At 52.3% G+C, this 24,748-nt stretch overlaps 2 protein-coding genes across 4 annotated transcripts in view; one reads left to right on the top strand and one right to left on the bottom strand.

Annotated features, from left to right (window-relative positions):
* Positions 1–22,873, top strand: part of MYH7B (myosin heavy chain 7B) — a 27,632-nt gene extending 4,759 nt beyond the window's left edge. The window contains exons 7-42 of the mRNA XM_042834508.1: positions 762–785; positions 2,077–2,169; positions 2,917–2,980; positions 3,100–3,198; positions 4,150–4,253; positions 4,504–4,642; positions 5,214–5,332; positions 6,107–6,256; positions 6,590–6,760; positions 7,459–7,638; positions 7,717–7,849; positions 8,348–8,424; positions 10,039–10,126; positions 10,567–10,684; positions 11,258–11,381; positions 11,824–11,960; positions 12,716–12,971; positions 13,510–13,752; positions 14,137–14,313; positions 14,649–14,794; positions 15,329–15,419; positions 15,578–15,967; positions 16,381–16,507; positions 16,944–17,062; positions 17,284–17,480; positions 17,646–17,995; positions 18,387–18,511; positions 18,699–18,814; positions 18,945–19,137; positions 19,237–19,440; positions 19,542–19,667; positions 19,788–19,958; positions 20,164–20,268; positions 20,536–20,631; positions 20,711–20,848; positions 22,784–22,873. Of these exons, the coding sequence (XP_042690442.1) occupies positions 762–785; positions 2,077–2,169; positions 2,917–2,980; positions 3,100–3,198; positions 4,150–4,253; positions 4,504–4,642; positions 5,214–5,332; positions 6,107–6,256; positions 6,590–6,760; positions 7,459–7,638; positions 7,717–7,849; positions 8,348–8,424; positions 10,039–10,126; positions 10,567–10,684; positions 11,258–11,381; positions 11,824–11,960; positions 12,716–12,971; positions 13,510–13,752; positions 14,137–14,313; positions 14,649–14,794; positions 15,329–15,419; positions 15,578–15,967; positions 16,381–16,507; positions 16,944–17,062; positions 17,284–17,480; positions 17,646–17,995; positions 18,387–18,511; positions 18,699–18,814; positions 18,945–19,137; positions 19,237–19,440; positions 19,542–19,667; positions 19,788–19,958; positions 20,164–20,268; positions 20,536–20,631; positions 20,711–20,848; positions 22,784–22,873 (5,280 nt within the window). The remainder of the gene's footprint in view (positions 1–761; positions 786–2,076; positions 2,170–2,916; positions 2,981–3,099; positions 3,199–4,149; positions 4,254–4,503; positions 4,643–5,213; positions 5,333–6,106; positions 6,257–6,589; positions 6,761–7,458; positions 7,639–7,716; positions 7,850–8,347; positions 8,425–10,038; positions 10,127–10,566; positions 10,685–11,257; positions 11,382–11,823; positions 11,961–12,715; positions 12,972–13,509; positions 13,753–14,136; positions 14,314–14,648; positions 14,795–15,328; positions 15,420–15,577; positions 15,968–16,380; positions 16,508–16,943; positions 17,063–17,283; positions 17,481–17,645; positions 17,996–18,386; positions 18,512–18,698; positions 18,815–18,944; positions 19,138–19,236; positions 19,441–19,541; positions 19,668–19,787; positions 19,959–20,163; positions 20,269–20,535; positions 20,632–20,710; positions 20,849–22,783) is intronic.
* Positions 21,360–24,748, bottom strand: part of LOC122168862 (transient receptor potential cation channel subfamily C member 4 associated protein) — a 31,266-nt gene continuing 27,877 nt past the window's right edge. For all 3 annotated transcript variants that reach the window (XM_042834503.1, XM_042834506.1, XM_042834504.1), the window contains exon 19: positions 21,360–23,908. In XM_042834503.1, coding sequence (XP_042690437.1) covers positions 23,771–23,908 — 138 coding nt within the window. In that variant the 3' untranslated portion in view covers positions 21,360–23,770. The remainder of the gene's footprint in view (positions 23,909–24,748) is intronic.

The raw sequence follows: 24,748 nt of genomic DNA on the forward strand, positions 1-24,748 counted from the left end.
TTTTTTTTTTTTTTTAAATTCTTCTCTCAACTTTTTGCATTTGGAAACCTGTTTTGGTCTGACCCGCCCAGGGCTTGGCTTTTCCCTGACTTTTGAACAAGCAAGGCTTGAAACTATCTTGCTCAGGGGGGAATGGATTTTTTTAAGTGTCTGCTCAGTGTGAGCAGCCTGGAACAGGCACTTCGGATGCCCTCTTTATCTTCTCTTCTTTCTTCAACACCCCACAGATCTTCTTAAGGAGCTCAAAAGAAATGGTGTAAAACTGCAATTTCCCACCTGGCTCTTTTAAGCCTTGCTTTTCCTCCTTTTCTCCTCTTTTTTTCTTTTTCTTTTCTTTTGTTCATTTTGACCCTTCTCTACCTTGTCCTTTTCTTGCTCTTGTTTTGATTCTTTGGTGCTGGTAATTTTTGAGCTGCTCTTGCAATTGCTTCTTTCTTCTCGATACATTGAGGCTCCAGCCTGCTTTCCCCTTACAGAAGCAAACTGGCTGCTTTAGGTATCAGACAAACAATACTTCAAAATTTTCTTTACTCTTACTTGGTTTGGATTTAACTGTTCTTGCTTTTTGATGCATTTCTTCATTTTCTTGAGCTAATCTATTTAACAACTTTTTGGCATATCTTAAAAAGTTTAATCCTCCCATTTTTTCTTGGGCCGTTTTTGGCACTAAATGGCCGTGTCCTGCTTTTCTGATCATGCTTCTTGTGGTTCTTGCCTGGCTTTTCTGGATTTCTAAAGACAATTTTCTTTCCTTTCTTTAGGCAGCTGTTGCCACTAAAACTGGGGTAAGTGTTACAGACTCTTAATCTTTAATGCTGAGCACTGGGTTCTGCTGCAGTGGAGCTACAGCAGGGTGATAGGAAATGCCAGTGCCTACAGTCATGGCTCAGCCATTGTAGCAGCTCACATGTATGCCCTTAACTCCCAGCTCCTCTTTTGGAGCACCAAGGAGCTGCATTTAGCTTATATGCATGGCCAGCTGCATTCCTACCCTTTTGGGTGGGAAATCCTCATTAAAATGTGAAGCTCAGCCCACTCAGGAAAGCTATTACTAAGAGCCAAACAGTTGGAGGGCTGCGTGTGTGAGCTTTGGGGTGGCCTATGGGCAGGCAGGGCAGTTTTAGATTGGGCTAAACTTAAGAACAACAGATCAAAGGATATCAAAGGAAAAATGCAGCTTGCTACTAAAAACCATGATTCACAGCTGCTCCCTGTCTCTTTTGCCCTTTACGTGCCCGGAGCTGCAGAGGCAGGATGCAGCCATGCCCCACATGTGGTGGTTGGCACCCAGCAGCAGAGCAGTGGGAGCTGTCATGGTGTCAGGGTGAGGGCACTGAAAGGCTCTCTCATGGAAAGTGCCCCTGTTGTCAGACTCCACTGTCCTTCGTGTGGTTTGGCACAAGTCTCTTGCGTCTCTCTTCTAATTCTTGTCCTGCTTTGCCTGTGTTAGGTGGTGCCTGTCTCTGTCTCTTTGAACTACATGTATGAAACATACTATGAACTATGCGTATGAAGCATGGTTATGGAGCTGTTAATCTCGAGGTTTGCTCCAAAGAGATGCAGAGAGACCAGCAGATCATGCCAGCTGGGAGCCATGATGTGTCCCTGTCACGCTGTGGCCCTGCCATGCATTTGGTTGGTGCAGGGAGCTAAGCCTTTTTTCTGCATCTCTTCATTCACAGTGCACTGATGCTTGAACTGTCCATGACCCTGGTTTGGTGGAAGGGGAAATGCCTGGCAGAACCTAAAATGTTTGGGCTGTTGTGACAGTGTGTGCTTGCTCTTGGTTTGCATGTTGTAGCAGCCTAGGAAGGGAGTGAAGGACTTCTGGGTGCAGTTCAGGCAGGGGAATCCCAGAGAGAGCATTGCTGCAAAATCCAACTCTTCTGACCCCAAACCCAGCTGCATCCCGTCATGAGACAACGTGAGACTTCAGGAACAGCAGGCTTTAAAGACATCTAATGAGTGCAGCAGGCAGATGGGCACAGAGCCTCATGCTTCATTTCCCTGTGACACTGATGACAGATCCCCTTTAGCTGAGTGGGAGCTGATGCATTCTTTGGTTTTGTTTTCCAGGGCACCCTCGAAGATCAAATCATTGAGGCTAACCCAGCTATGGAAGCTTTTGGCAATGCCAAAACCATAAGAAATGACAACTCCTCACGTTTTGTAAGTGTCTTAGAAAGCCACTGCTGATGTGCAGGGTATATGTAAGCTAAACATGTCATCCATAGCATAATTGCTTTTGTATGGTGTGGGCACAGAAGTAGATCTTCTTCCTAGGAGGGCTGGAAGGGCTGCCAGGGCCAAACTGGCTAAATTGGTGCATTGGATTGCATGTTGGTCAGAACGAATTGTCCCTGTAATGACAGCCTAGAGCTGGAAAGTCTGTTCCAGGATCAGCACTAAGGGGCCAGCAATCAAAGCTCGGAGTGCTTGATAAACATGTGTCCTTGAGGCAGCTGCATCCCTTTTGTAAGCCCAGGCTGGGTCTGTGTTGGGGTGTGGAGCTGTTTGACCGCAGGTGGCTTTGATGCCTGTTCTTGTGCCTGTGGGGGACGGAGAGGTTGTGGGGCTGAGTCTGCTCAGCACGTGATAGCCAGGAGGCTGTGGGCAGACTGGGTGTCATACTGCTCTACAAGGAGTGCTTAGCTTTCAGAGCAGGCCTGAGGACAGGGATTTCTTTGCTGTGAGCAGTGTTTCTGCTCACCAGTGTTTAAAGCCCCAGGTGATACTGCCTACCTTCTACCAGAGAACTTCACCCACTTGTCTCTCACAGAGCACAGTATCTTGCCTAATATCAGCAGAAGTGGGAAATTGCCAGTGATGCTTTAGCTGTGTGAATTTACTAGGAGCTGCCCAGAGTTGTGCCTGTGTAGACAAGCCTGGTGTTTACCTCCCTGTAAATGCTTTCAGGGCAAGTTCATCCGCATCCATTTTGGCCCCTCGGGGAAGCTGGCCTCTGCAGACATCGACATCTGTGAGTAACACGTGCCAGCTGCAGGGGGTGGATTTCTTTCTCACTGTTTCTGCTGATGGTGGGTCAGCTCCAGGGCAAAGCAAGCCCTCTTGTAATCTCTCTGCCCTGTTTGCTTCTAGATCTCCTGGAAAAATCAAGAGTGATTTTCCAGCAACCCAAAGAGCGAAGCTACCACATCTACTACCAGATCCTCTCTGGGAAGAAACCAGAGCTGCAAGGTAAGGCAGCATAGCCTTTACAGTGTGACAGCTTGAAAATAGCCAGGAAGAGCTCTGTTTTGAGCGTCAGGATCCTGCTGTCCATAAGGGCTGAGCAAACCCAGCTTACCATTCAGGTCCTGCCCTCAAATGCTTTGATGACTGTGCAGGATTGTAGGATTTTCAGATAATTCAGGGTGGAGAAACCAGTTGCTTTGGTCTGAAAACTAAAGACCTTTCTGCAGCTGTCTGGGAGTGGGATAGCAGTCTCTGAGTCTGTCTGCAGGGTGGGAGTGCACCTTGCTAAGGTGCCTTGCACAGAAACTCCTTGTTGAGTGATTCTGCACTGACTTCAGCACATGCAGGTAGGATATATATACTCATTTTGGGGTAGGGTTTTGCAGTCCAGTCTGAGCTCCTCCTGCCACCCTAGGGGGATGATTTTCTTTCAGGTGAATTTGCAAACAGCTGCACAGCTCTCTTGCTGCAGCAACCCCGGTATAGACATATCCTGAATGTGTTCCCCAATACAGTACCAGCTGACCCCGAATTTGCCTTGGAGCCACTCTTGTGTGCTGGGCAGTCCTGCCTGTCCTCTAGATGCCAGGTTGCACAGAGTGCTCATGAAACCTTTCCACACAGCAGGAAGATGGGTGTCACAATGCCCTGGGGAGGTCAGCCACTTGGCTGCTGGCTCTCAAGTCCTCTGCTGGCTCCAGAACAATACCTTATTAGGCAGGTCTGGATTGCTGCACTGTGCAGTAATCTTATCTGGTGGTCACAAGGACATGGATGGCCACTTCTAAATCAGTCTGCAACAAAGCCATCTCCCAAGATAGCAAGCAGGAGAGGTGATTGGTGCCATCTAGTTGAGGCCAGTATGGCTTTACTTCTTCATCTGTATCCAGTGTTGGCTCTTCTGCACCAACTTTGTCACTTTGGCCTCACTGCATATGTGTCTTCTCACAACAGATATGCTGCTGCTCTCCCTCAACCCCTATGATTACCACTTCTGCTCTCAGGGTGTAACAACTGTGGACAACTTGGATGACGGCGAGGAGCTCATGGCAACAGATGTATGTGCACTTCCTTCATGCCACAGAGTCAGAAGTGGGGTCCTGGGGGAGAGTATGGGCATCTTGGGGGTGTTAGACTCACGGCCAGATTTTCATGGAGTGGGATTCCTCAGCCAGATGTTCACAGACCAGAACACCCTGTCCCACTCAGCCCCAGAATAGGGAAAACATGTTGGGAGACAACGGGAGCACCCACCCTCACCTCAGGGTGCTGATTTTGTTCTGTCTGTGCTGCTTTGTCTCCCCTCAGCATGCCATGGACATCTTGGGCTTCAGCAATGATGAGAAATACGGCTCCTATAAAATAGTGGGCGCCATCATGCACTTTGGCAACATGAAGTTCAAGCAGAAGCAGCGGGAAGAGCAGGCAGAGGCTGATGGCACTGAAAGTGAGTTTTAATCTGTGCTGCCAGATTCACCCAACCTGAGCTTGGCATCCAAACTCCTCTGAGGGCAGGCTGTGAAAGCAGCCCTGGTCTGTGAACGTTCAAGATTGTGATCCTGAGCAGCTGCAGTGTTAGGACCTGCTCTGGGCACACAGAGGAATGTTCACCTGGGGGCAGGCCTTGTTGTGGTAACACTCGTGATGGAGGAGTTTGTCTTCATGAGGAGTGTCAATACAGGTTCAGCTGCTACATGGTAATTAAAAAAGACTGTGATCTAGTAGAAATGATTTCTTACAGAGGTGATTTCCTCGCTACAGTCTACTGTAAAGAGACAAAAATTACCTCGTCAGCCCAGATTTACTGCATGAGAATCTAAGATCCCAGCCCTCTAAACTGTAACTTCTAAGGCAGGAGGTGCAGCCTGTAAGAACAGCATGAAATATCCAAAATTGGAAATCACAGTTCAGCCACTGGAGCAGGCCTGAAGTTAGTTAGCATTGATCAGCAGAATAGCTGATTTTTTCTTTTCTGTGTCCTACTTTCTTGTTTCCTAATGCCTTGTACGGTTTTACAGGTGCTGACAAAGCTGCCTACCTCATGGGGATCAGCTCAGCTGACCTCATCAAGGGGTTGCTCCATCCTCGTGTGAAAGTGGGCAACGAGTACGTGACCAAAGGTCAGAATGTAGAGCAGGTGGGTGTTTCAGGACACAGGCTTCTATACCCATGCTGGTATGTGACTCTGCAGTCAGGCCCTGTGTGCAGTGTTATTTGCTCAGGATGCCTGGTGCTTCAGTTAGGAAGGAGACCCGAGAGCACCATGGTAGGATGTATCCACACTTACTGGTTCCTGGTAGTTGGGACAGTGGGCTTCAGGGTTGGCAGGTTGTTTTGGATGGTAACCAAGGCTTTGGTTATCAGTATCTTTGAAATGTGAGTTGGATCATAGCCAGAAAAGGTTTGGTTTCTATGGATCTGCTTCAGACAGTCACAGTCCCCTGAAAAGTTCAGTTCTGGACAATAGAAATCTCATCTAAATAAGTGATCTTGTGGGAGACTGTAATGCAGCAAAAAATGCATCTGCTCAGCCACATCATGATTGAGTACCCAAACCTGGCCTGGATGCTCTCAGCCAATTCTTAAGTAAAATTTAAGAGGACCTGAGATATTGACTGGAGTCCTATCCAGAGGCAGTGAGGTGTAGGCTCCTGCCATGCACGTCTGAAAATATCACTTTGGACTTGAGCATATACCCCAAGACCTTGGAGGCCATCCTGGTGCTCATTGGACCAGAGGTGCAGGAACATGCTTGTGAGCATGGGAAAGCTTATCAGAGAGAATGCTGCAACCCTGAACTCCCGGGATCTGTCAGTCTCTCCTTTGTGCACTAAGAGGAGTGCTGTCCTGCAGCCTAATGCCTGCAAAAGCAGTATGATGCATGGCGCTCACAACCTGTTTCCTTTGGCAGGTTGTCTATGCTGTGGGAGCCCTGGCCAAAGCCACCTATGATCGTATGTTCAAGTGGCTGGTGACTCGGATCAACAAGACCCTGGACACCAAGCTGGCCAGGCAGTTCTTCATCGGAGTACTGGACATCGCAGGCTTCGAGATCTTCGAGGTGAGTTCTGCAGTCCCCCTGCAGTGGGCTCAGGGGAATGTTGTAACAAGACAGCTAGGTCCCCTGCTGTCTTAACAGCTCTATCTCTGCCAAGAAACTGTTGGTCTTGATAGAACGAGCTCTTGTCTGTATTTATTCGTCTGAAATAAACAGGCAGCTCCATAGCTGCTGCTCTAACATTGCTGTGAAGCCTCCAGTGAGCTCCTGGCTACCTGTTTTGGTAGCAACTTAAGTCCAGCAGGGGTTGTTCTTCACACCCAGACAAAGCAGAACAGTGATTCTCTTCATCTCTGGAGCTTTACTTGCTGAAGCAGGTTGGTTTTGTTCTTGCAGTTCAACAGCTTTGAGCAACTGTGCATCAACTTTACCAACGAGAAGTTGCAGCAGTTCTTCAACCACCACATGTTTGTCCTGGAGCAGGAAGAGTACAAGAAGGAAGGCATCGAATGGGTCTTCATTGACTTTGGCCTGGACCTACAGGCTTGCATTGACCTGATTGAGAAGGTAAGGCACGAACCAGGACACAGAATTGGCACTTCTGGTAGACAGCTTGTTCGTAAAGACAGGAACAATGAGAAGTGCTCTGCTACCAGAAATAGAATTAGTCTCTCCCCAATCAGTGGCAACTGGACAACTTAATTTTTCCCACATTTGTAACTCAGAACCTTTAGCTCATTGTTTGGACCGTATTTTGAGACACATTTTTTGTCTTTGTGGGGAATTCTGTTATACTCATCAGTGAGCAACAGAACCAGGAGATGGGGGGAGAGAATAAAATGGATGGAACAGAGAATTTTTCCTCTAGAGAATGGTTATCTCACTGATTCTGAGCACCTCTTATAAACGATTTCCACAGTTTCATGGAGGAAACCCACCCTTTTTTTTTTTTTTTTTCCTAAATGAACACAACTGTCAGGATGTTGGAGGGGACCACTCCTCTCCTGACAGTAGACCACATCTGGGCAAGACCAATGTCTTGTGGGCCTGGCCAGTCCCACTCTCACTGGGCGGAAGAAGCAGCCTGGTGTACACCAGGGGAGCAAGGAGAGTTTGCCCCATGGTAGATGTCTTGCACTGTTTGCCTGAGTGAGGACATGACCTCTCTTGCCTCACCTTGCCCAGTAGCACAGAGAGTCTCCCATTCTGGGATGGCACGTGGCAAGAATGAAATCAAATTTCCTCACGCCACCTTTTCTCTGCAGCCACTGGGAATCCTGTCCATCCTCGAAGAGGAGTGCATGTTCCCAAAAGCCTCCGACATGTCATTTAAAGCTAAGCTCTACGACAACCACATCGGGAAGTCACCCAACTTCCAGAAGCCCCGGCCGGATAAGAAGCGGAAATACGAGGCCCACTTTGAGCTGGTGCACTATGCTGGTGTGGTACGTGCCTGCCTGCTCTTCGGCAGCACTCGCTCTCCTCTTGCAGGGCTGAGCTTTGCCTTTCTCCTTTGCCCACAGGTGCCGTACAACATCATTGGGTGGCTGGACAAAAACAAGGACCCCCTGAATGAGACAGTGGTGGCCGTCTTTCAGAAATCCCAAAACAAGCTCCTGGCCTCTCTCTATGAGAACTATGTGGGCTCCAGCTCAGGTGAGGAACAACCTTATCCTTTTTCAAGCTGCACTTTGATCCCTTAACTGCAAAGCCTTATCATACACACGCACAGCTGTCGATGGAGCAGCCTGGGCAAAGGGAGGACCCACACCAGCTCTTAAAGCCTCTCACCTGGGTGGGTGCTCTGGATGTGCAGCCCTAGCCTAGGGGCTTTAGGTGGCTATGGAAAAGCAGGCTGAGTCTATGCAGGGCTGTACTCCTGTCCTGGTAGACCTGCAAGAAGTGACGTAGGATGCGTGAAGGACTGACCTGTTGCGAAGAGATGGGGGACAACACACAGAGCTGGATGCTGTGGGAGGAGTTTTTGTCAGGCTAAGTCTGCAGCTGGGTGTTACTATCTCTGCTTTACAGAGAGTGAGGGCTGTGGGCATATCACTGACATTTTCAGTGCAGAGGTGCTTGGAGGTGCTATGGAGTCCTTCAAAGCAAGCTGTCACTTTGCTGATGTACTTAATCCATATTTTAACCCAACAGAGGAACCTCACAAACCAGGGTCCAAGGAGAAACGTAAGAAGGCAGCTTCCTTCCAAACAGTGTCCCAGCTACACAAGGTAAGAGCCAACCCTTCATGTGTGGCCATGAGGGATTTGTGTACAGAGCATCCCAGCACCAGTCCCACTCCCCTTCCAGAACTCCAGGCTGTCTTACACATGAGCTCCTTGGTCTTGAAGGACCACAAGGGTTCCAGAGAGTTGTCCTGGCTAGCCAAAAGCTCCTGGCATCTTCTACTTGGCCCTGTGCCTGGCAGAGTCCCAGCCCTGTCCCCGTGCTGCTAGGGAAGGATGTGAGGCTCCAGACTGGGAGAGCCATGGCTCCCTTTGAGCTGGAGCTTGTGCTGCTTCTGCCCACGTGATGCTTGTGCAGCTCCTTCACCTCTGAGGGAGCGGCAGTTAAGACTTGTAGTGATGTTTAGATATTGTATTACATGAACATCACTTTAAGTCTGTGCTACTTCTCTCCTCATTCTTGTCGGCGGGAAGGACAGCCTTTGGGCAGAAGAAAATGGAGGAGGCTTTAATGGGTCTCTGAGCATGCAGCTCTCTGCTCTCCTGTCCATGGAGAGCTATGTGACAGCTCAGGATAACTCGTGCCCCTGATCCCATGCTCACCATGGCATTTATTTGTCCATCCTGGACTTCAGTCAACTTAAAAACAGCACAGAGAGGTGTCTGTAATCCCAAAGCTGTGGTCTGCTGTGACAGCCTTATGGTTGCAGGGTGTTCAAAGAGAGTCTTGCCATCAGATCCTCCCAGAGCTCTAGTAGCCAAGGAGAGGTTCCTGGGGACAAGGTTCCTGAGCAAACCTCATTCAGAGAAGCATGTGGTGTTCTTTCTTCTGCACAACTCACAGTCCCGGGGAAGTGTCTGTGGTGAGAAGTCGCCCCATGGTAGGGCTTGCCAGAGCTGGTCTTGGACTGGCTGAGCCTCTAAGGAAGGAAAGGCAACCTGGGAAAAAAACAAGGATGCAAACGCTTTTCCCACAAGAAAAGGCAAGACTGTGAGTCATCCCAGGATTCAGGCCTCTGACAATGCTCTACTGTAGGGCCTTAATCCCAGGAGCTCGTCTCCACTGTCCTGCCAGGGCATGCTGGTCTCCAAGCAGATATTCACATAGCATCCATCATGAGCCAGACCTGATGTAAAGCTGCTGGAAGGATGGAGAAGGCTCAGGCTGGCCTGGCAGGGCCCTCTGTTACAGCCAGAGGGCATGGGCAGCACTCTGGGGTACAAGGAAAACCCCTATTGAGATGAGGGCTGCAGTTGGTATGGATGCCAGCATTGGATTTGTAGAGTGCTGAGGGCAGGGCTGATGGACACCAGCAGAGCTGTATGGCAGAAATGTGCTTAGTCTTGGTTTCTGGCTCTTCCCTGTAGCAGAACTTCACTTACAAACAGTTGTGAGGCACCTGACTCCTGTCTGGCACAGCAAAACCAGTTCTGGTTGGCATGTCTGCCCACCATGGTTTCTCTGCTGTTGCACACACCTTGGCAGAAGGCAGTGTTGATGCTATGGGCAGCAGCGAAGCAAGAGGAAATTCCCTCCTCTCTCCCCCCACCATGGGCAGTATCTGCTCTCTGCCTGCCTGTGAGAGGAAGGAGCCAGAGAGAAGCACTGTGGGAGCAGAGACATCACCTCATGCCTCATCCCCCATGTCTGCCCTACAGGAGAATCTTAACAAGCTGATGACCAACCTGCGCTCCACTCAGCCCCACTTTGTCCGCTGCATCATCCCCAATGAGACAAAGACCCCAGGTATGCATGGACTGAGACAGCACCCTGGCAGCTCCTTCTGGCAGGGACTCCTGCCCTGCTCCTGTGCCCACGTGCTACCCAGTCCTTTTCTCACAGCGGTTCTGCTGCTGCCAAGACCTGGCTCCATTTCTGTGGAAACCACTGAGACCCTTGCCAGTCTCCTCTACCAGTGAAGAAGTTTTGCCAGGCTCCCAGCTGGGCTGTGTGCTGGCAGCTGGGCTGCCTTGCACTTGTTTGACATCAGGCATAGATGAATTTTTCAGACTGACTTCTATCCTCTTGGGCCTGCGCTGCAGCACTGATGCTCAGTATAGGCTTACAAAACAGCTTAACACCTGTGTTCCCAGAACAGCCCCCATAGGCTGCTTGCAGAGTTCAGGTCATGCTCCCTCCATCCTCTTGGGCTGAATGTTTCCTCTGTCCCTACTCTCACCCCCTAGGAGCCATGGATGCCTTCCTGGTGCTGCACCAGCTGCGGTGTAACGGTGTCCTTGAAGGTATCCGCATCTGCCGTAAGGGATTTCCCAACAGGATCCTCTACGCAGACTTCAAACAGCGGTAACTCCCTCTTCTCCCCTCCCCAGCATGTGCTCTGGGGAAGCTAAACTCCCAGCTTGTGCCGGGCTGCTTGGAAGCCCACATAATGTGCAGTGTGTGACAGGTCAGGATAGCTGTGGTACCAAATGTGGATAGTTTTGTGCCAGGCACAATGAGACAGCAGGGGTACTGATATTTCAGATGCTGAATGCAGGATTGATGCAGGTGATTGGAGGCAAGGCACAGGACCTTTGGTCCTGGTTCTGATATCCTTCTGCTTTGGGGATCCTTACCATTCCCTAAGTTGACTCCATCCATCCTGCTCAGCCTGGGCCTGAGCCAGGCAAGGTGAGAACAGTGGCCTCCTCCTGCACAGTCATTCTCATGTACAGGGCCTAAGATATGGCAAGGTTTCCTGGGATCTGCTCTGCAGCAGATCCCAAACTGAAGCCTGGAGCTCCTGCTCCGTCTGTGGCTTTAGCTTGTGCTGTAGTGTGTGGGGACTGGCACGACTTGGATACAGGGACAATAATGGAGCCACCAACTCTGTGCTGAGGTTTTCTTGAATGCCCTCCCTCTGCTTTGTGCTTGCAGCTACCGCATCCTGAACCCAGCAGCCATTCCAGATGACAAGTTTATGGACAGCAGAAAGGCCACAGAGAAGCTGCTGAGCTCTCTGGAACTGGATCACTCCCAGTACAAATTTGGTCATACCAAGGTGAGACCAGGCAACTGCTGGTCCTTGGGGGGGTGATCTCATTGCAACCCATCTCTTTGCAACCCCAGCTAGCTGGTATTGCCCAGCTTGCCCTCTGTCTTACTGCAGCTCTGCTGAAGCCCTGTGCTCTGCAGGCTGAGCATGGCCTTCATGAGACTGAAGGAAGCGAAAAGAAGCTAGGAGGAAGCAGGTCTGGGTGCTGCTGCCTGAGCTCATACCACCCAGTGCAGCAACTGGTCCTACTGGGACTATGTGGGGATGGATGCAGGGCAAGGAGAGCTGGTGTCCAGCTGCTCCCCTCTCTACAGAGCCTGGGTTTGTGCCCTGCTGCTCTGAATACCCCCACTTTGGGCTGTACATAGAGCTCAGGCCTGTCTGACACGTCATGTCACCCATGGACTCTCTGTCATGTTTGACTCCATTCTCACACCTTTGTCTACAGGTGTTTTTCAAGGCTGGTTTGCTGGGCATGTTGGAAGAGATGCGAGATGAGCGTCTGGCCAAGATCCTGACCATGCTGCAGGCCAGGATCCGTGGGCACCTCATGCGCATTGAGTATCAGAAGATCATCAGCAGGAGGTAGAGTTGTGGGGGGAGAAAGAGTTTTGTGAGTGCTTCTTTTTTCCTCTGTGCATTTCAGTGGGTTTGGTTTGTGGGGTTTGCCTGTAGCTGGCAGAGGATGAGCATGTGTCCTGGTTTCAGCTGGTACAGAGTTGTTATTTCCCTCACTGTGTCTGTTATGATACTGTGTTTTCTCTTTAGGGAAAAAAAATAATGTTGATAACACACTGCTGTATTAGTTGTTGCTGAGCAGTGCTGTACAGAGCCAAGGGAGAGTGAGTGAATGACTGTATGGTGCTCAGCTACCTGCCAGGTTAAACCACAACAGCATGGAAGGGGTGGAGGCAAACCTACAGGGCCTGGCATTCTTGACAGGAAGAGTCGGTGCATCTGGGCTGGGAAAGTGTTTGGTTTCCATTGGAAGAATTCAGTGGATGCAGAAGGAGATCTGAGAGTCACACCACCCGTCCCACCAGCGCCACTGCAGTGTGATCATTCATACGACATAGAGCTGCCCAAGGAGGCTGTGGATGCCCCATCCCTGGAGGCATTCAAGGCCAAGCTGGATGTGGCTGTGGGTGTCTTGTTCTAGTGGCTGGCGACCCTGCAACTAGATGATTTTTGAGGTCCTTTTCAACCCAGGCCATTCTATGGTTCTATGGTACTGCTGTTTGTCCTGCTGGTGAAGGATGGAGTCAGGTCTCTGCTGCAGATGAGAGTTGGAGGTGGGGCATCTACACCCATGATGATCCTTGTTGCTTGTATTCCTCCAGGGAAGCCCTCTATACCATCCAGTGGAACATCCGAGCCTTCAATGCTGTTAAGAACTGGTCCTGGATGAAACTGTTCTTCAAGATCAAGCCTTTGCTGAAGTCTGCTCAGACTGAGAAGGAAATGAACAACTTGAAGGAGGAGTTCCAGAAGCTGAAGGAGGCTCTGGAGAAGTCAGAGGCTAAGAGGAAGGAACTGGAAGAGAAGCAGGTCTCCATGATCCAGGAGAAGAATGACCTGGCTCTCCAGCTGCAGGCAGTGAGTACCTCACCCTCTCCCTGGCAGCATAAACACAGTGCAGGGTCTGTGGGTAGAGGAAGGAGGAGAGAGTGCTGGATCCCTTCTCCAGACTCTTGCAGTTCTGAGACCCACTCATTGCCACAATCCACTTGAGATACTGTGTTAGACCCAGTGAAAACCTGAAGCTGCATTACAGTCTTGCTGTCTCAAGGCTGTCGTGGGAATTCATGGTTCCCTGGCTCTGAAAAGGGTGATCTCGTGTGGAGGTGGAAGTGATGGGAATGTTTGCTGTCCAAGCTGTGGCTGATGTGTGGCAATTCTGTGCCAAAAAGCATCAGTTCAGTGTTTCTTGCCTCTGGAAAGTTGGGTGCAGTTAGCTTTTTGGCTCTGGTCAATGCTAGATGTTGTCCCTTGGCCCTGCATGGAGCTCCTTTCATTACAACTGATCACTTTGGGTTTGCTCTGTCTTCCGCTCCTTGACTTTTGCAAGGACAGTGTGACTGCTGTATACTTTTGGAGCAGTGGATGAGCACCAGCTTTCTTGCATCTTTTTTAGGAGCAAGACAACCTGGCAGATGCAGAGGAACGCTGTGACCTGCTGATCAAGACCAAGATCCAGCTGGAGGCCAAGGTGAAGGAGCTGACAGAGCGTGTGGAGGACGAGGAGGAGATGAACTCAGACCTCACTGCCAAGAAGCGCAAGCTGGAGGATGAGTGTGCAGAGCTGAAAAAAGACATCGATGATCTGGAGATCACACTGGCCAAGGTGGAAAAGGAGAAGCATGCCACGGAGAACAAGGTGACTGACCCTTCTTGCAGGGGACGGCCTAATTGCCAAGATGTGTCAGCCATTTAGGGGCATGTAAGGGAATTGCTGGGGACAATACTGCTCACGTGTGGGAGCTGAGGCTGAGCAGAGTGCTAAAAGGTGTGGCAGAGAGCAAAACCCCACAGTGTCCTGCTTTACAGCATGGAATTGGCATGGGCAAGTGATTCTGTGCAGTAGCAAATGTTTTGGGGTTTTGACCAAAGCCAGCCAAAGGAGAAAGGAGCTGGCTGCTGCTGTGTTACTGAGCTCCTGTTGATCATGGATTCCTGCCTTTCGTAGGCCAAGCTGCTTTGTTAGCTTTGCATCACCTGTCTCTAAGAAGATGCACTTAATTTTTTTACCTATCTGATCTAGGTTAAAAACCTGATTGAGGAGATGGCTGCTCTGGATGAGATTATTGCCAAGCTGACGAAGGAGAAGAAAGCACTACAGGAGGCTCATCAGCAGGCCCTGGATGACTTGCAGGCTGAGGAAGATAAGGTCAACACGCTGACCAAAGCGAAGGTCAAACTGGAGCAGCAAGTGGATGATGTGAGTCATGGCCAGTGACAGTGAAGTGAGAGTGGTTTGAATCACACACCTTTGGGAGAACCCATGGGCTGCCACCGAGTGGGGTCTGGAAAACGTGGTGATTGTTGATTCCCATGCAGTAAGGCCAACTGGTGAGCAACCTCACTGACAAACTGCCCCTGAACCAGAGGACCCCTATGGGGAGCAGCCTGGGCTGAGGGGAAGGAACAGGAGGCCAACTGGGAAACAGCTATGGCTCTCAGGGCTGGGTGAAGTTCCCAAGCAATGGGCATGGGGGAGGTCAGGCACTACAAGGGCTTCTTTCCCTCCCTATCCTGTTGCCCTTTGTTCTCCAGCTGGAAAGCTCTCTTGAACAAGAAAAGAAAATCCGCATGGACCTGGAAAGAGCCAAGAGGAAGCTTGAAGGAGACCTAAAGCTGACACAGGAGTCTGTGATGGATCTGGAGAATGACAAACAGCAGCTGGAGGAGAAACTCAAAAAGTGAGTGTGTGACGTACTGGGCTGCGCGCTTTATCTGTCAGTGCCTGCTTCTAAGCCAGGTAGACACATGCAGGACCTGTTGGGATGTGGCTCTGAGCACTGCTGGTGTGATCAGTCCAAGCAAACGGAGGGTTTAGTTTTAATGGGCACTGTGCAGAGGTGCTGCAGGGGCTGCTCTCCTGAGGAGTTTCTCAGCTGCACAGACTGACAGATCAGGGAGCTGTAGGACTTCCTTCATACTGACTTGTTTGGCAGGATTCTAATGTGGAGCTGAGACCTCAGCTACAAGTACAAACTTCATCACCTTGTGACTTCATCCCCAGCTCTAGTTGGGGAACAGGCAATTGCAGGCAAAATCTAAGAGCCAGGCCATCTGCTGCTCTTCACCCTGTTGTGCGCTTTCCTCTGAGGGTTAGTTTATTTTTCTTCTGGGCCTGGATAATACAATGCAGGGAATACTTTTCCTCCGGCTTCAGGATGCAAAGGGCAGGATAGTGTTTGAGCAGAGGTCAGCTCTGCCTTCTTTCTGTACAGGAAGGACTTCGAAATGAGTCAGCTGAACTCAAGAATTGAGGATCAGCAGGTGACTGAGGCCCAGCTGCAGAAGAAGATCAAGGAGCTCCAGGTATGGTTGGAAGTCTTGTTCTCATGGCCCAGCAGTCCCAAATTCCCATCAGATGTAATGTGCAGGGGGCATCTACGTGGGTTGTCCCATTGTGGGGAGCAAAGATGCTGGAACATTAGACAGTGCTTGGAACATCTGCCCCATCCTGTCCCTTCTAGGCCCGTATTGAGGAGCTGGAGGAGGAGCTGGAGGCTGAGCGTGCCGCTCGAGCCAAGGTGGAGAAGCAGCGGGCAGAAGTGTCCCGGGAGCTGGAGGAGCTGAGTGAGCGGCTGGAGGAGGCTGGAGGAGCAACGTCTGCACAGCTGGAGATGAACAAAAAGCGGGAGGTGGAATTCCTGAAGCTGAGGAGGGACCTTGAGGAGGCCACGCTGCAGCACGAGTCCACGGCGGCCGCTCTGCGGAAGAAACATGCAGACAGCGTGGCTGAGCTGAGCGAGCAGATCGACAACCTGCAGCGTGTCAAGCAGAAGCTGGAGAAGGAGAAGAGCGAGATGAAGATGGAGGTGGATGACCTGTCATCCAACATTGAATACCTCACCAAGAACAAGGTGGGTGCTCTGCACTGGGCAGCTTCGTCTCCTTTGTGAATAGGCAGCTGTGAGTCTGTCATCAGTGCAGCTCACTGCAATGCATTCTGCACAGCCCTGTCCATGCACACTTATTCACTGGGTGTAGCCTGTCCCTATTGTCGCCGTGGCAGCACCTGCAGAGTGCTTTGCTTGTCCTAGTGAAATCTGGAGGATCTGGGAATACAGTACTTGTGTGAGAGACTTCAGAATGCTACGGTTAGCTTAGTAGGGACGTAAAAGCTCTGCCAGGCTCTTCCTACCTGCCCTGTGTGCACCAGGGATTTACTGAGCAGGGCTGTAAGGTCCCAGGCCGTGCAGTCACTGAGTCCCTCTTGGGACGGTGCTCTTGGGGCAGAGCCTTGTCTCATGTAGGCTTTACTTGTTACATGCAGGCCAATGCCGAAAAGCTGTGCCGCACCTATGAGGACCAACTGAGCGAAGCCAAGTCCAAGGTGGATGAGCTGCAGCGACAGCTGACTGATGTGAGCACACAGCGGGGCAGGCTGCAGACTGAGAATGGTAGGTGGGGGTGTGTGCCTGTTCCTGCGCTGGGGAGCTGTGGTTCAGCTGTGCAGGCTGTCCAGCTCCTCGCAGGGGCAGATATCAGTGGAATCTCCATCTGGAGGAAAGGGGAATGCATGTCCATGGTGTGCCTCTGCTCAGGGATTGCAGTGCTGTTGTATGGTGTGGCAAGGGAGGGAACCTCTGTGGCAAGGCTGTTTTAACAGGTGCTGGGGGGGGGTGATCTCAGGCATCAGGAGAGGGTTCTCAGTTGTCACACTTAGCCATTAGCTTCTGGGGGACACCTCTGTTCATGGGCCACAGCTTGCCTTACTGGGGTTACAATTGGCTTCTGGAGTCTCAGTGCAACTGAAGGCCATAAGATGTGAGCGGGTGTGGGCTCAAGCATGGGTATCCAGCCCCAGCACAGCTGTTTGGCTGTGTTTGAAACCAGGGGAGCTGAGCCGGCTGCTGGAGGAGAAGGAGTCATTCATCAACCAGCTGAGCCGTGGCAAGACCTCGTTCACACAGACCATTGAGGAACTCAAGAGGCAACTAGAAGAGGAGACCAAGGTGAGACTGCTGGGCCATGGCTGGTCTCTGGGTGGCTCAAAGTGGCAGATGGCAGTGCAGTGGGCCAGCGCAGTACTGAGGAGGTGGGACGTAACCTGCATACAGATGCACCAAGGCAGCTTTTAGTCACTGAAAAACAGAATTGCTTCCCTGCTAGCATCCCAGCTGGCATCCAGGGGCCTGGGGCCAACTGCTTATCTCATGAGCTGTTCCTTCCTCAGAGCAAGAATGCCCTGGCGCATGCCCTGCAAGCTTCCCGCCATGACTGCGACCTGCTGCGGGAGCAGTACGAGGAGGAGGTGGAGGCCAAGAGCGAGCTCCAGAGGAACTTGTCCAAGGCCAACGCCGAGGTGGCCCAGTGGAGAACCAAATACGAAACAGATGCTATCCAAAGAACAGAGGAGCTGGAGGAAGCCAAGTGAGTCTCATGCCTGAATTAGGTTACCTGTGGGTGGCAGGTTTCTATTTAAGGATGTGACCCTCCCAAATCCGAGGCTTTTTGGGCAGACCAAGCCTTCCCTGCAGAGCTGCAGGTGGGCTGGCATTTGGGCTGGAGGCGCTTACTCCTTGCTGCTGTCTGCAGGAAGAAGCTGGCCATTCGGCTGCAGGAAGCAGAGGAGGCTGTAGAGGCTGCCCACGCCAAGTGCTCCTCACTGGAAAAGACCAAGCACCGGCTGCAGACAGAGATTGAGGACCTCTCAGTGGACCTGGAGCGAGCCAACTCTGCCTGTGCTGCCCTAGACAAGAAGCAGCGCAACTTTGACAGGATCCTGGCTGAATGGAAGCAGAAGTATGAGGAGACTCAGGCAGAGCTGGAGGCATCACAGAAAGAGTCACGCAGCCTGAGCACAGAACTCTTCAAGCTCAAGAACGCCTATGAGGAGTCTCTGGACAACCTGGAGACCCTCAAGAGGGAGAACAAGAACCTGCAGGGTAGGACTGGGATCAGGCCTTCCCTCAGACTGTTGGCAGCCTTGGCCCCTGCTGTCATGGACAGCCCATAGCTCCCATGTCCTTAGCCCTGAGGCAGCTGTGTGGCAGGATGGACATCCATCTAGGCAGGGAGCACTGTGATCCTTTGACAAGAGGGTCTTTTGTGGTTCCTCACATCCCTCCTGTGCCCTGTCCCTCCTTTCCTTTGCACTGGCCACAGGGGAGCACAGCAGGGCCCAGCAAAGGGGGCTGGTGCCCATTCTGCAGGCACAGCCTCAGCACCCAGGGACTGGGGGAACGTGGGCACAGCTTGGGTGGGGTGATGAGTTTGTCCTGCAAGAGGCTGGCACTGCAGCCCCACTCCTGACCAAACACCTTCTGCTCCTGCCAGAGGAAATTGCTGATCTGACCGACCAGATAAGCATGAGCGGCAAAACCATTCATGAATTGGAAAAGCTGAAGAAAGCCCTGGAGAATGAGAAGAGCGATATCCAGGCAGCACTGGAGGAGGCTGAGGTGAGCCTGTGTTTCTCACTGAAGCTCACAGATGCCTGCTGCACCTGAGAGCCCCTGGACTCCCTAAAGCTCTGGGGAGGTGGTGCTGGGGCAACTGGATGCACTTCTGGGTCCTGCTTGTGGGGGCTGAGGCCAGGCTGGGGAGGCTTCCCTGAGGGACTTTTCCCAGAGCTGCTGTTGTCTGTAGGGAGCCCTGGAGCATGAGGAGAGCAAGACGCTGCGCATCCAGCTGGAGCTGAACCAGATCAAGGCTGATGTAGACAGGAAGCTGGCAGAAAAGGATGAGGAATTTGAGAACCTGAGGTGCGTGTGGCAGGCTGGGCTGCTGCTGTGGGCTGGGGCAGCATCATGGCCACGAGACAAGCACGTCTGGCTGAGGCTGATCCAGACAGATGTCCCCAGGAGTGGAGCTGACACATCATCCCTCCCGCAGGCGCAACCACCAGCGTGCCATGGACTCCATGCAGGCCACGCTGGATGCTGAGGCTCGGGCCAAGAATGAAGCTGTCCGGCTGAGGAAGAAGATGGAGGGAGACCTGAACGAGATGGAGATCCAGCTGAGCCATGCCAACCGCCAGGCTGCTGAGTTCCAGAAACTGGGTCGCCAGCTGCAGGCCCAGATCAAGGTGGGGGGGATGGGCTGGCTGCTGCCCCTGTGCCACCCCTGCCTTCTCCTAGCTCTCCCTCCTCCTTCCTGTCACAATTGACCCCACGCTGCCCCGCAGGACCTGCAAATCGAGCTGGATGACACCCAGCGCCAGAACGATGATCTGAAGGAACAGGCGGCCGCCCTGGAACGCCGCAACAATCTCCTGCTGGCAGAGGTGGAGGAGCTGCGGGCTGCCCTGGAGCAGGCTGAGAGGAGCAGGAAGCTGGCAGAGCAGGAGCTGCTGGAGGCCACGGAAAGGGTCAACCTGCTCCACTCACAGGTGAGGGGCTGCAAACTGGCTCCTGGGGCACTGCTGGGACTGGTGAGCCGTGAGCCTGTTGGGCATGGCCAGTCCTTGTGGCACTGCCTCTCTGCCTGCAGAACACCGGCCTGATCAACCAAAAGAAGAAGCTGGAGACCGATATCTCCCAGCTGAGCAGTGAGGTGGAGGATGCTGTGCAGGAGTGCCGCAATGCTGAGGAGAAGGCTAAGAAGGCCATCACGGATGTAAGAGGGGGCTGGGGATGGTGCTGAGTGGCTTGGCAAGGTTATGCAGCATGCATGAAGGTCTCAGAGCTCTTCCAGGCAGGGCTGCCCAGTGATGTGTCTGTGCACTTGGCCTTGCAGGCTGCCATGATGGCAGAGGAGCTGAAGAAGGAGCAGGACACGAGTGCACACCTGGAGCGGATGAAGAAGAACATGGAGCAGACCATCAAGGACCTGCAGATGCGCCTGGATGAAGCAGAGCAGATTGCTCTCAAGGGGGGCAAGAAGCAGATCCAGAAGTTGGAGGCCAGGGTGAGGGAACAGGGGCAGAACCCTGGTGGTATGGGCTTTGCAGGGCACTGGAACTACACAGGGCAGGCCCAAAGACTTGTAAGCCTGGAGCCTTTGCCTGGAGTGGCTCAGCCTTTAGCTGCAGCTGCTCTGAGCTGGGGAAGTGGCTGGGGCTGGATGTCCCTGCCTGGGCTCCCATGACTGAGGTGGCCTCTCCTGGCTGCAGGTGCGTGAGCTGGAGGGAGAGCTGGATACGGAGCAGAAGAAGATGGCTGAAGCCCAGAAAGGCATTCGCAAGTACGAGCGGCGGATTAAGGAGCTGAGCTACCAGGTATGGCAGCACCGGGCGCAGCTTCGGCCCCACGCTTCTCCCCATTTGCTGACCCTCAGGTTACTCAACACCCCCAGCATCTGCCCTCCTGCTCTGTGTTGGTGGCATGGCTTCAGCTGAGGGCTGGGACCCAACAGGGCCAGTCCACGGGGCATGGAGTTGGTGGATGCAAAGGGAGCACAGGGCTGCCTTGCACTGGGGCAGCAGGGCTGAGAGGTCTTGCCCAGCACCGGAGCCCTGCTGACTGGGGTGGGGGGGAACTTGCAGACGGAGGAAGACCGAAAGAACCTGACTCGGATGCAGGATCTGATTGACAAGCTGCAGAGCAAGGTCAAGAGCTACAAGCGCCAGTTTGAGGAGGCGGTAAGTGCAGGTCTGCTCTGCTGCTCTTCTCTGGCAGTACTCAGGTCAGTCCCTCACCCCTGGCCCTGCCTCCCCCCAGGAGCAGCAGGCCAACTCCAACCTGGTGAAGTACCGCAAGGTGCAGCACGAGCTGGATGACGCTGAGGAGCGAGCTGACATCGCTGAGACGCAGGTCAACAAGCTGCGTGCCCGCACCAAGGAGGTCATCACCTTCAAGGTAAGGCCCAGCCCCGCTGCCCACCCTCTGCTGCCAGAGGAGCAGCTGCACAGCACCAACACCCTTCTCTTTCACCAGCACGAGTAGGAGGAGCGTGGCTGCCCGCCCTGCTGCCTGCTGTACCTTGGAGGCAAATGGCTGCAACAGTCACTGCCAGCTTCGCGCCGAGTTAATAAACGTAGCTGTGCCAGGAGCGGCTCCTCTGTGTCTGTGCTGGTATGAGGGGCTGCAGCAGCGAGGTGCAGGGTGAGCTGGGATCTCTGAGAGCATCTTTCACAGCCAGGCAGCAGCAAGAGGCACAGGCCTTTCCTCACCCTGCACCAGTTTGCTCCAGGTGGGAAACAAGAGCCCCCAAGCACACGCTGAGCTGGGCCGACCAGAGCTGGGGGACGGGGGAGGGTGGAGTGCAGAACAGACCTCCTCACACCATCTAAGCACAGTCCTGCGCAGCACAGAGAGGTCGACCAGGGCTTTGGCAAAGGGACTACGAAAGAAAAGACACCTCCAGTAGTTTCTTTAAAATAGATTTCTTTAATAGTTTCCATTTAATATGTTTATTTGCAGTTAGTAAATTGGCATTCACGGGGGCAGCACACACCTCAGCTCTCCGTGGGGAAGTGCAGGCTTCCAGATGTGTTAGTGAGCAGGCTCCCAGCTCCGTCCCCATCCTGACACCCACTGCAGCCTCGACCTGGTCCCAGTGAGGAGCACTGCCTGGGGGGGCTGGCAGAGAAGTGAGCAGCCCCACCTGTGCTGAGCTCTGGGCTCCCTGCAAGCAGAACTGGCCCCTACAGTCCAGCACCTGCTGTTGCCAGAGGCTTCCAGCCTGGGCCTCTGCAGCCAGCTCAGCCTAAAGGCAGATGCAGAGCCAAGCTGCCTGCAGCAGGCAATGCCCAAAAAAAAGCAGGGCAGAGTGGAAATGGCCACCCTCCCCCACGAGGAGGAAGATTCACCAGCTGGGAGCGCAGCCAAGGACAGACAGAGCCTGGCCCCTCCCTCCTCATTACATAAATACAGAGATGTAAATGAGACTTTGCAGGTTTATAGCAGCAATCGTTGGATACACCAATTAACTAGACTATGGAAAAGGCATCCCTTAACTTAAAAGCCTTTTAATTTGAAGCATTTATTTTAAGTGTACATCTATTACAGTTAAGAAGAAGCAAAGATACACCAAAAACACAAATAGCCAAGAACAAAAAAGTACAGATGAGAAAGAAATCAGCTGGGGGGGGGGGGGGGGGCGCACAGGGTGAGGGTGAGCTGACAGAGAGCAGAGGGGCAGCTGCCACAGCAGCAGCACACTGGAGCTGGGCACGGCCTCCCCAGGGCTCACCCTGAGCAGAGACTGAATGCCCCAGCCTAAGCTCAGCAGCTCTGCCCACCCTGCAAGCAAAGCACTGCCTGCTGGTTGGAACAGGACACAGAAGTGGGAGATAAGCAAGGGGTGACTTCAGAGAGCAACTCCTGAACGTGGGGCTGGAAGTCTCCGCCTCTCAGCCAGGTCCCAGCACAGGGACCCTGCAGAGGGGGCTTCATTCTGCTGCCAAGGGATAGAAACAAAACACGCAGCTCAGGGCCCTCCTCAACCCTGGGCCCCAGAGAGCCAACATCAAACTGTCTCATGAAAGTTAGAAGATTTCTTTAAAAACTCAGATGCATTTTTCAGAAAACTGCGTCCTTGGAGCTGGAGCTGCAAGATGCAATGCTTTGAATTCAGTGCAGTGGTGCAGGATTTCAGGCTGTATTTACTCCTGCGACTGTGATGTCCTTGGAGCAACACAGTGAACACTGGGGAGCTGGCAGAGGGTGCACAGGCCTGGCAATCATGAACTGCCAAAACCTGCTTTCCCCCCCTTTCCCTTCAGATCCTGCAAAGTTACCTTCAACTAGGAGTGTTCATTCCCAGCCTTTAACACGTTCTGATTAAAACAGATCCAGGAAAAACTGAGGTCTCCGCTCAATATTGCACTTAAGATTTACGTGTGTGTTGATATTAAGGACCTGAAGCAGAGACTGATGTAAGACTTCCACCCATTGCAGGTTAGCATCAAGAGCAATGGTCCTGAAAAGGATTTTAAAACCAGATTAGTTACCCAAGAAGGGACAAGCCCCAAGTTTAGAAAAATTAGTAGATTTTAATGCTAGTGCTCCATGAAAAAAGCCAACGCCTGCTGCAATTCCACCACTGAAATGTCTCTGTGCTCCGCAGCACTGTGAAATGCCTTCAGGTGGGGAGGATCTGCAGGAAAGAGAGCAGGAGCAGAGGATCTCTCCTAACACAGACAGCTGAACAGATTTAGTACCAAATGATCCAAAAGTAGATGATAAAGAGGTGACTGGAGCAAGGGCTCTCAGGAATTAAAAGCACGCACACACACTCACACTCTGACCACCCTTAAACCCCTGATTCCAAACCCGAACAGAAGAGTTGCAACTGGAGGGAGCCCTCTGCATGAGGCTGGTGCATCCAGGTCCCACGCAGACTGGCTCCTTGGAGCTCACATTGGGAGGGCAATTGCTGTGCTTTTCGACTTACTAATTCTGACAGCCATGGAAAAGAACCAAAACTCCATTGGCACACACAGACTATCCTCATCTGTCAGCTCAAAACTCTCTGACCATCCACATTGGATTGGGAGAAAGAGAGAGAAAAATGTGAAAGAAAAAAGGGGGGGGGAATAATTTTTTTTTTGCAGGTGATTCTTTTTATCCCAGAACAACTGGAAAATACATCCCTGAATGTGAACCCAGAGAGCTTTCAAAGTCTCATCCATCAGAGGTCAGAGCAGGGATGGGGTTTGGACAAGGCGGCGACGCTCCGCGGCTCCGAGCCGCGCACACAGCACAGCGTATCCCTGAAAATCCACGGGCTGACAGGTAACCCTCTGAGCGCTGCCCATCAGGAGCCAGAGCGAAGAATTACTCCTCAGAGAAGTCTCTGTCAATGTCCATATATGCCTCGTCGATGTAGCTAACTATGGCACAGGGGGACGTCCGGTCTGGACTGAGCAGTATAGATACAGTCTCTTTCCAGTAGGTAAAACTAATACATGAGCTCTGCGGGAAGAGATGGAGAGCAGTTAGTGTGGTCAGCAAGCAGGACATGGCAACAAAGGCATTCAGCAGAGAAAACTGAAAACTGCTTCCTATCCAGCCCAGCTTCACAGAATCACTGGAGGTGGAAGGGACCTCTGAAGGCATCTGGGCCAACTGCCCTGTAACAGGGACACCACAGCTCCATCCGTGCCCAGCATGAGCTTGGCTGTCTCCGGTGATGGGCTGCCCACTGCTCTGGAGTTGTTGCCCCTCTGGGCAACCTGTGCCACTGCCTGTGCCCACTACCCCCATTTTAAAGAACTTCTGCCTTACATCCAGTCTAAACCTCCCCTCTTGTAGTTCAAAGTCATTTCGCCTTGTCCCATCACAACAGACCCCACTCAAGAGTCTGTCCCTTTCTTTCTTACAGCCCCTTTAGATACTGAGAAGTTGCTCCCAGGCCTCCCCCGAGCCTTTTCCTTTCCAGGCTGCACAGCTCCAGCTCTCTCAGCCTGTCCTCATAGGGGAGGCATTCCATCCCTTGGGGCACCCATAACCCTGCAGAGAACAGCACGGGGTTGGGCAGGCAGGGCTGCCCAGAAGCAGGTCACACTCACAAGCCCCAACTCCTCCTCTGTTGCCCAAATCAGGCACAAAGCAGGTCACTGTGGTGCTGCAGATGAAGCCAGAGCTGGCAGAGAGGCTCCTGCTCCTGAGCAAGACACAGAGACAAGACACCCTCTCTGCTCACATCCATCTTGTAAAGCCAAAAAGCATCTCCTGCAACAATTAGCAGCCCCACTCTACACTAACCATTGTCTGCTATTTACCCACTGGACAACTATATCCGATTCTATGCAC

This window comes from Centrocercus urophasianus, unplaced genomic scaffold (genome assembly GCF_019232065.1).
Source record: "Centrocercus urophasianus isolate 14NV4802_14NV808 unplaced genomic scaffold, USGS_Curo_1.0 seq_47, whole genome shotgun sequence".
NCBI lineage: Eukaryota > Metazoa > Chordata > Aves > Galliformes > Phasianidae > Centrocercus > Centrocercus urophasianus.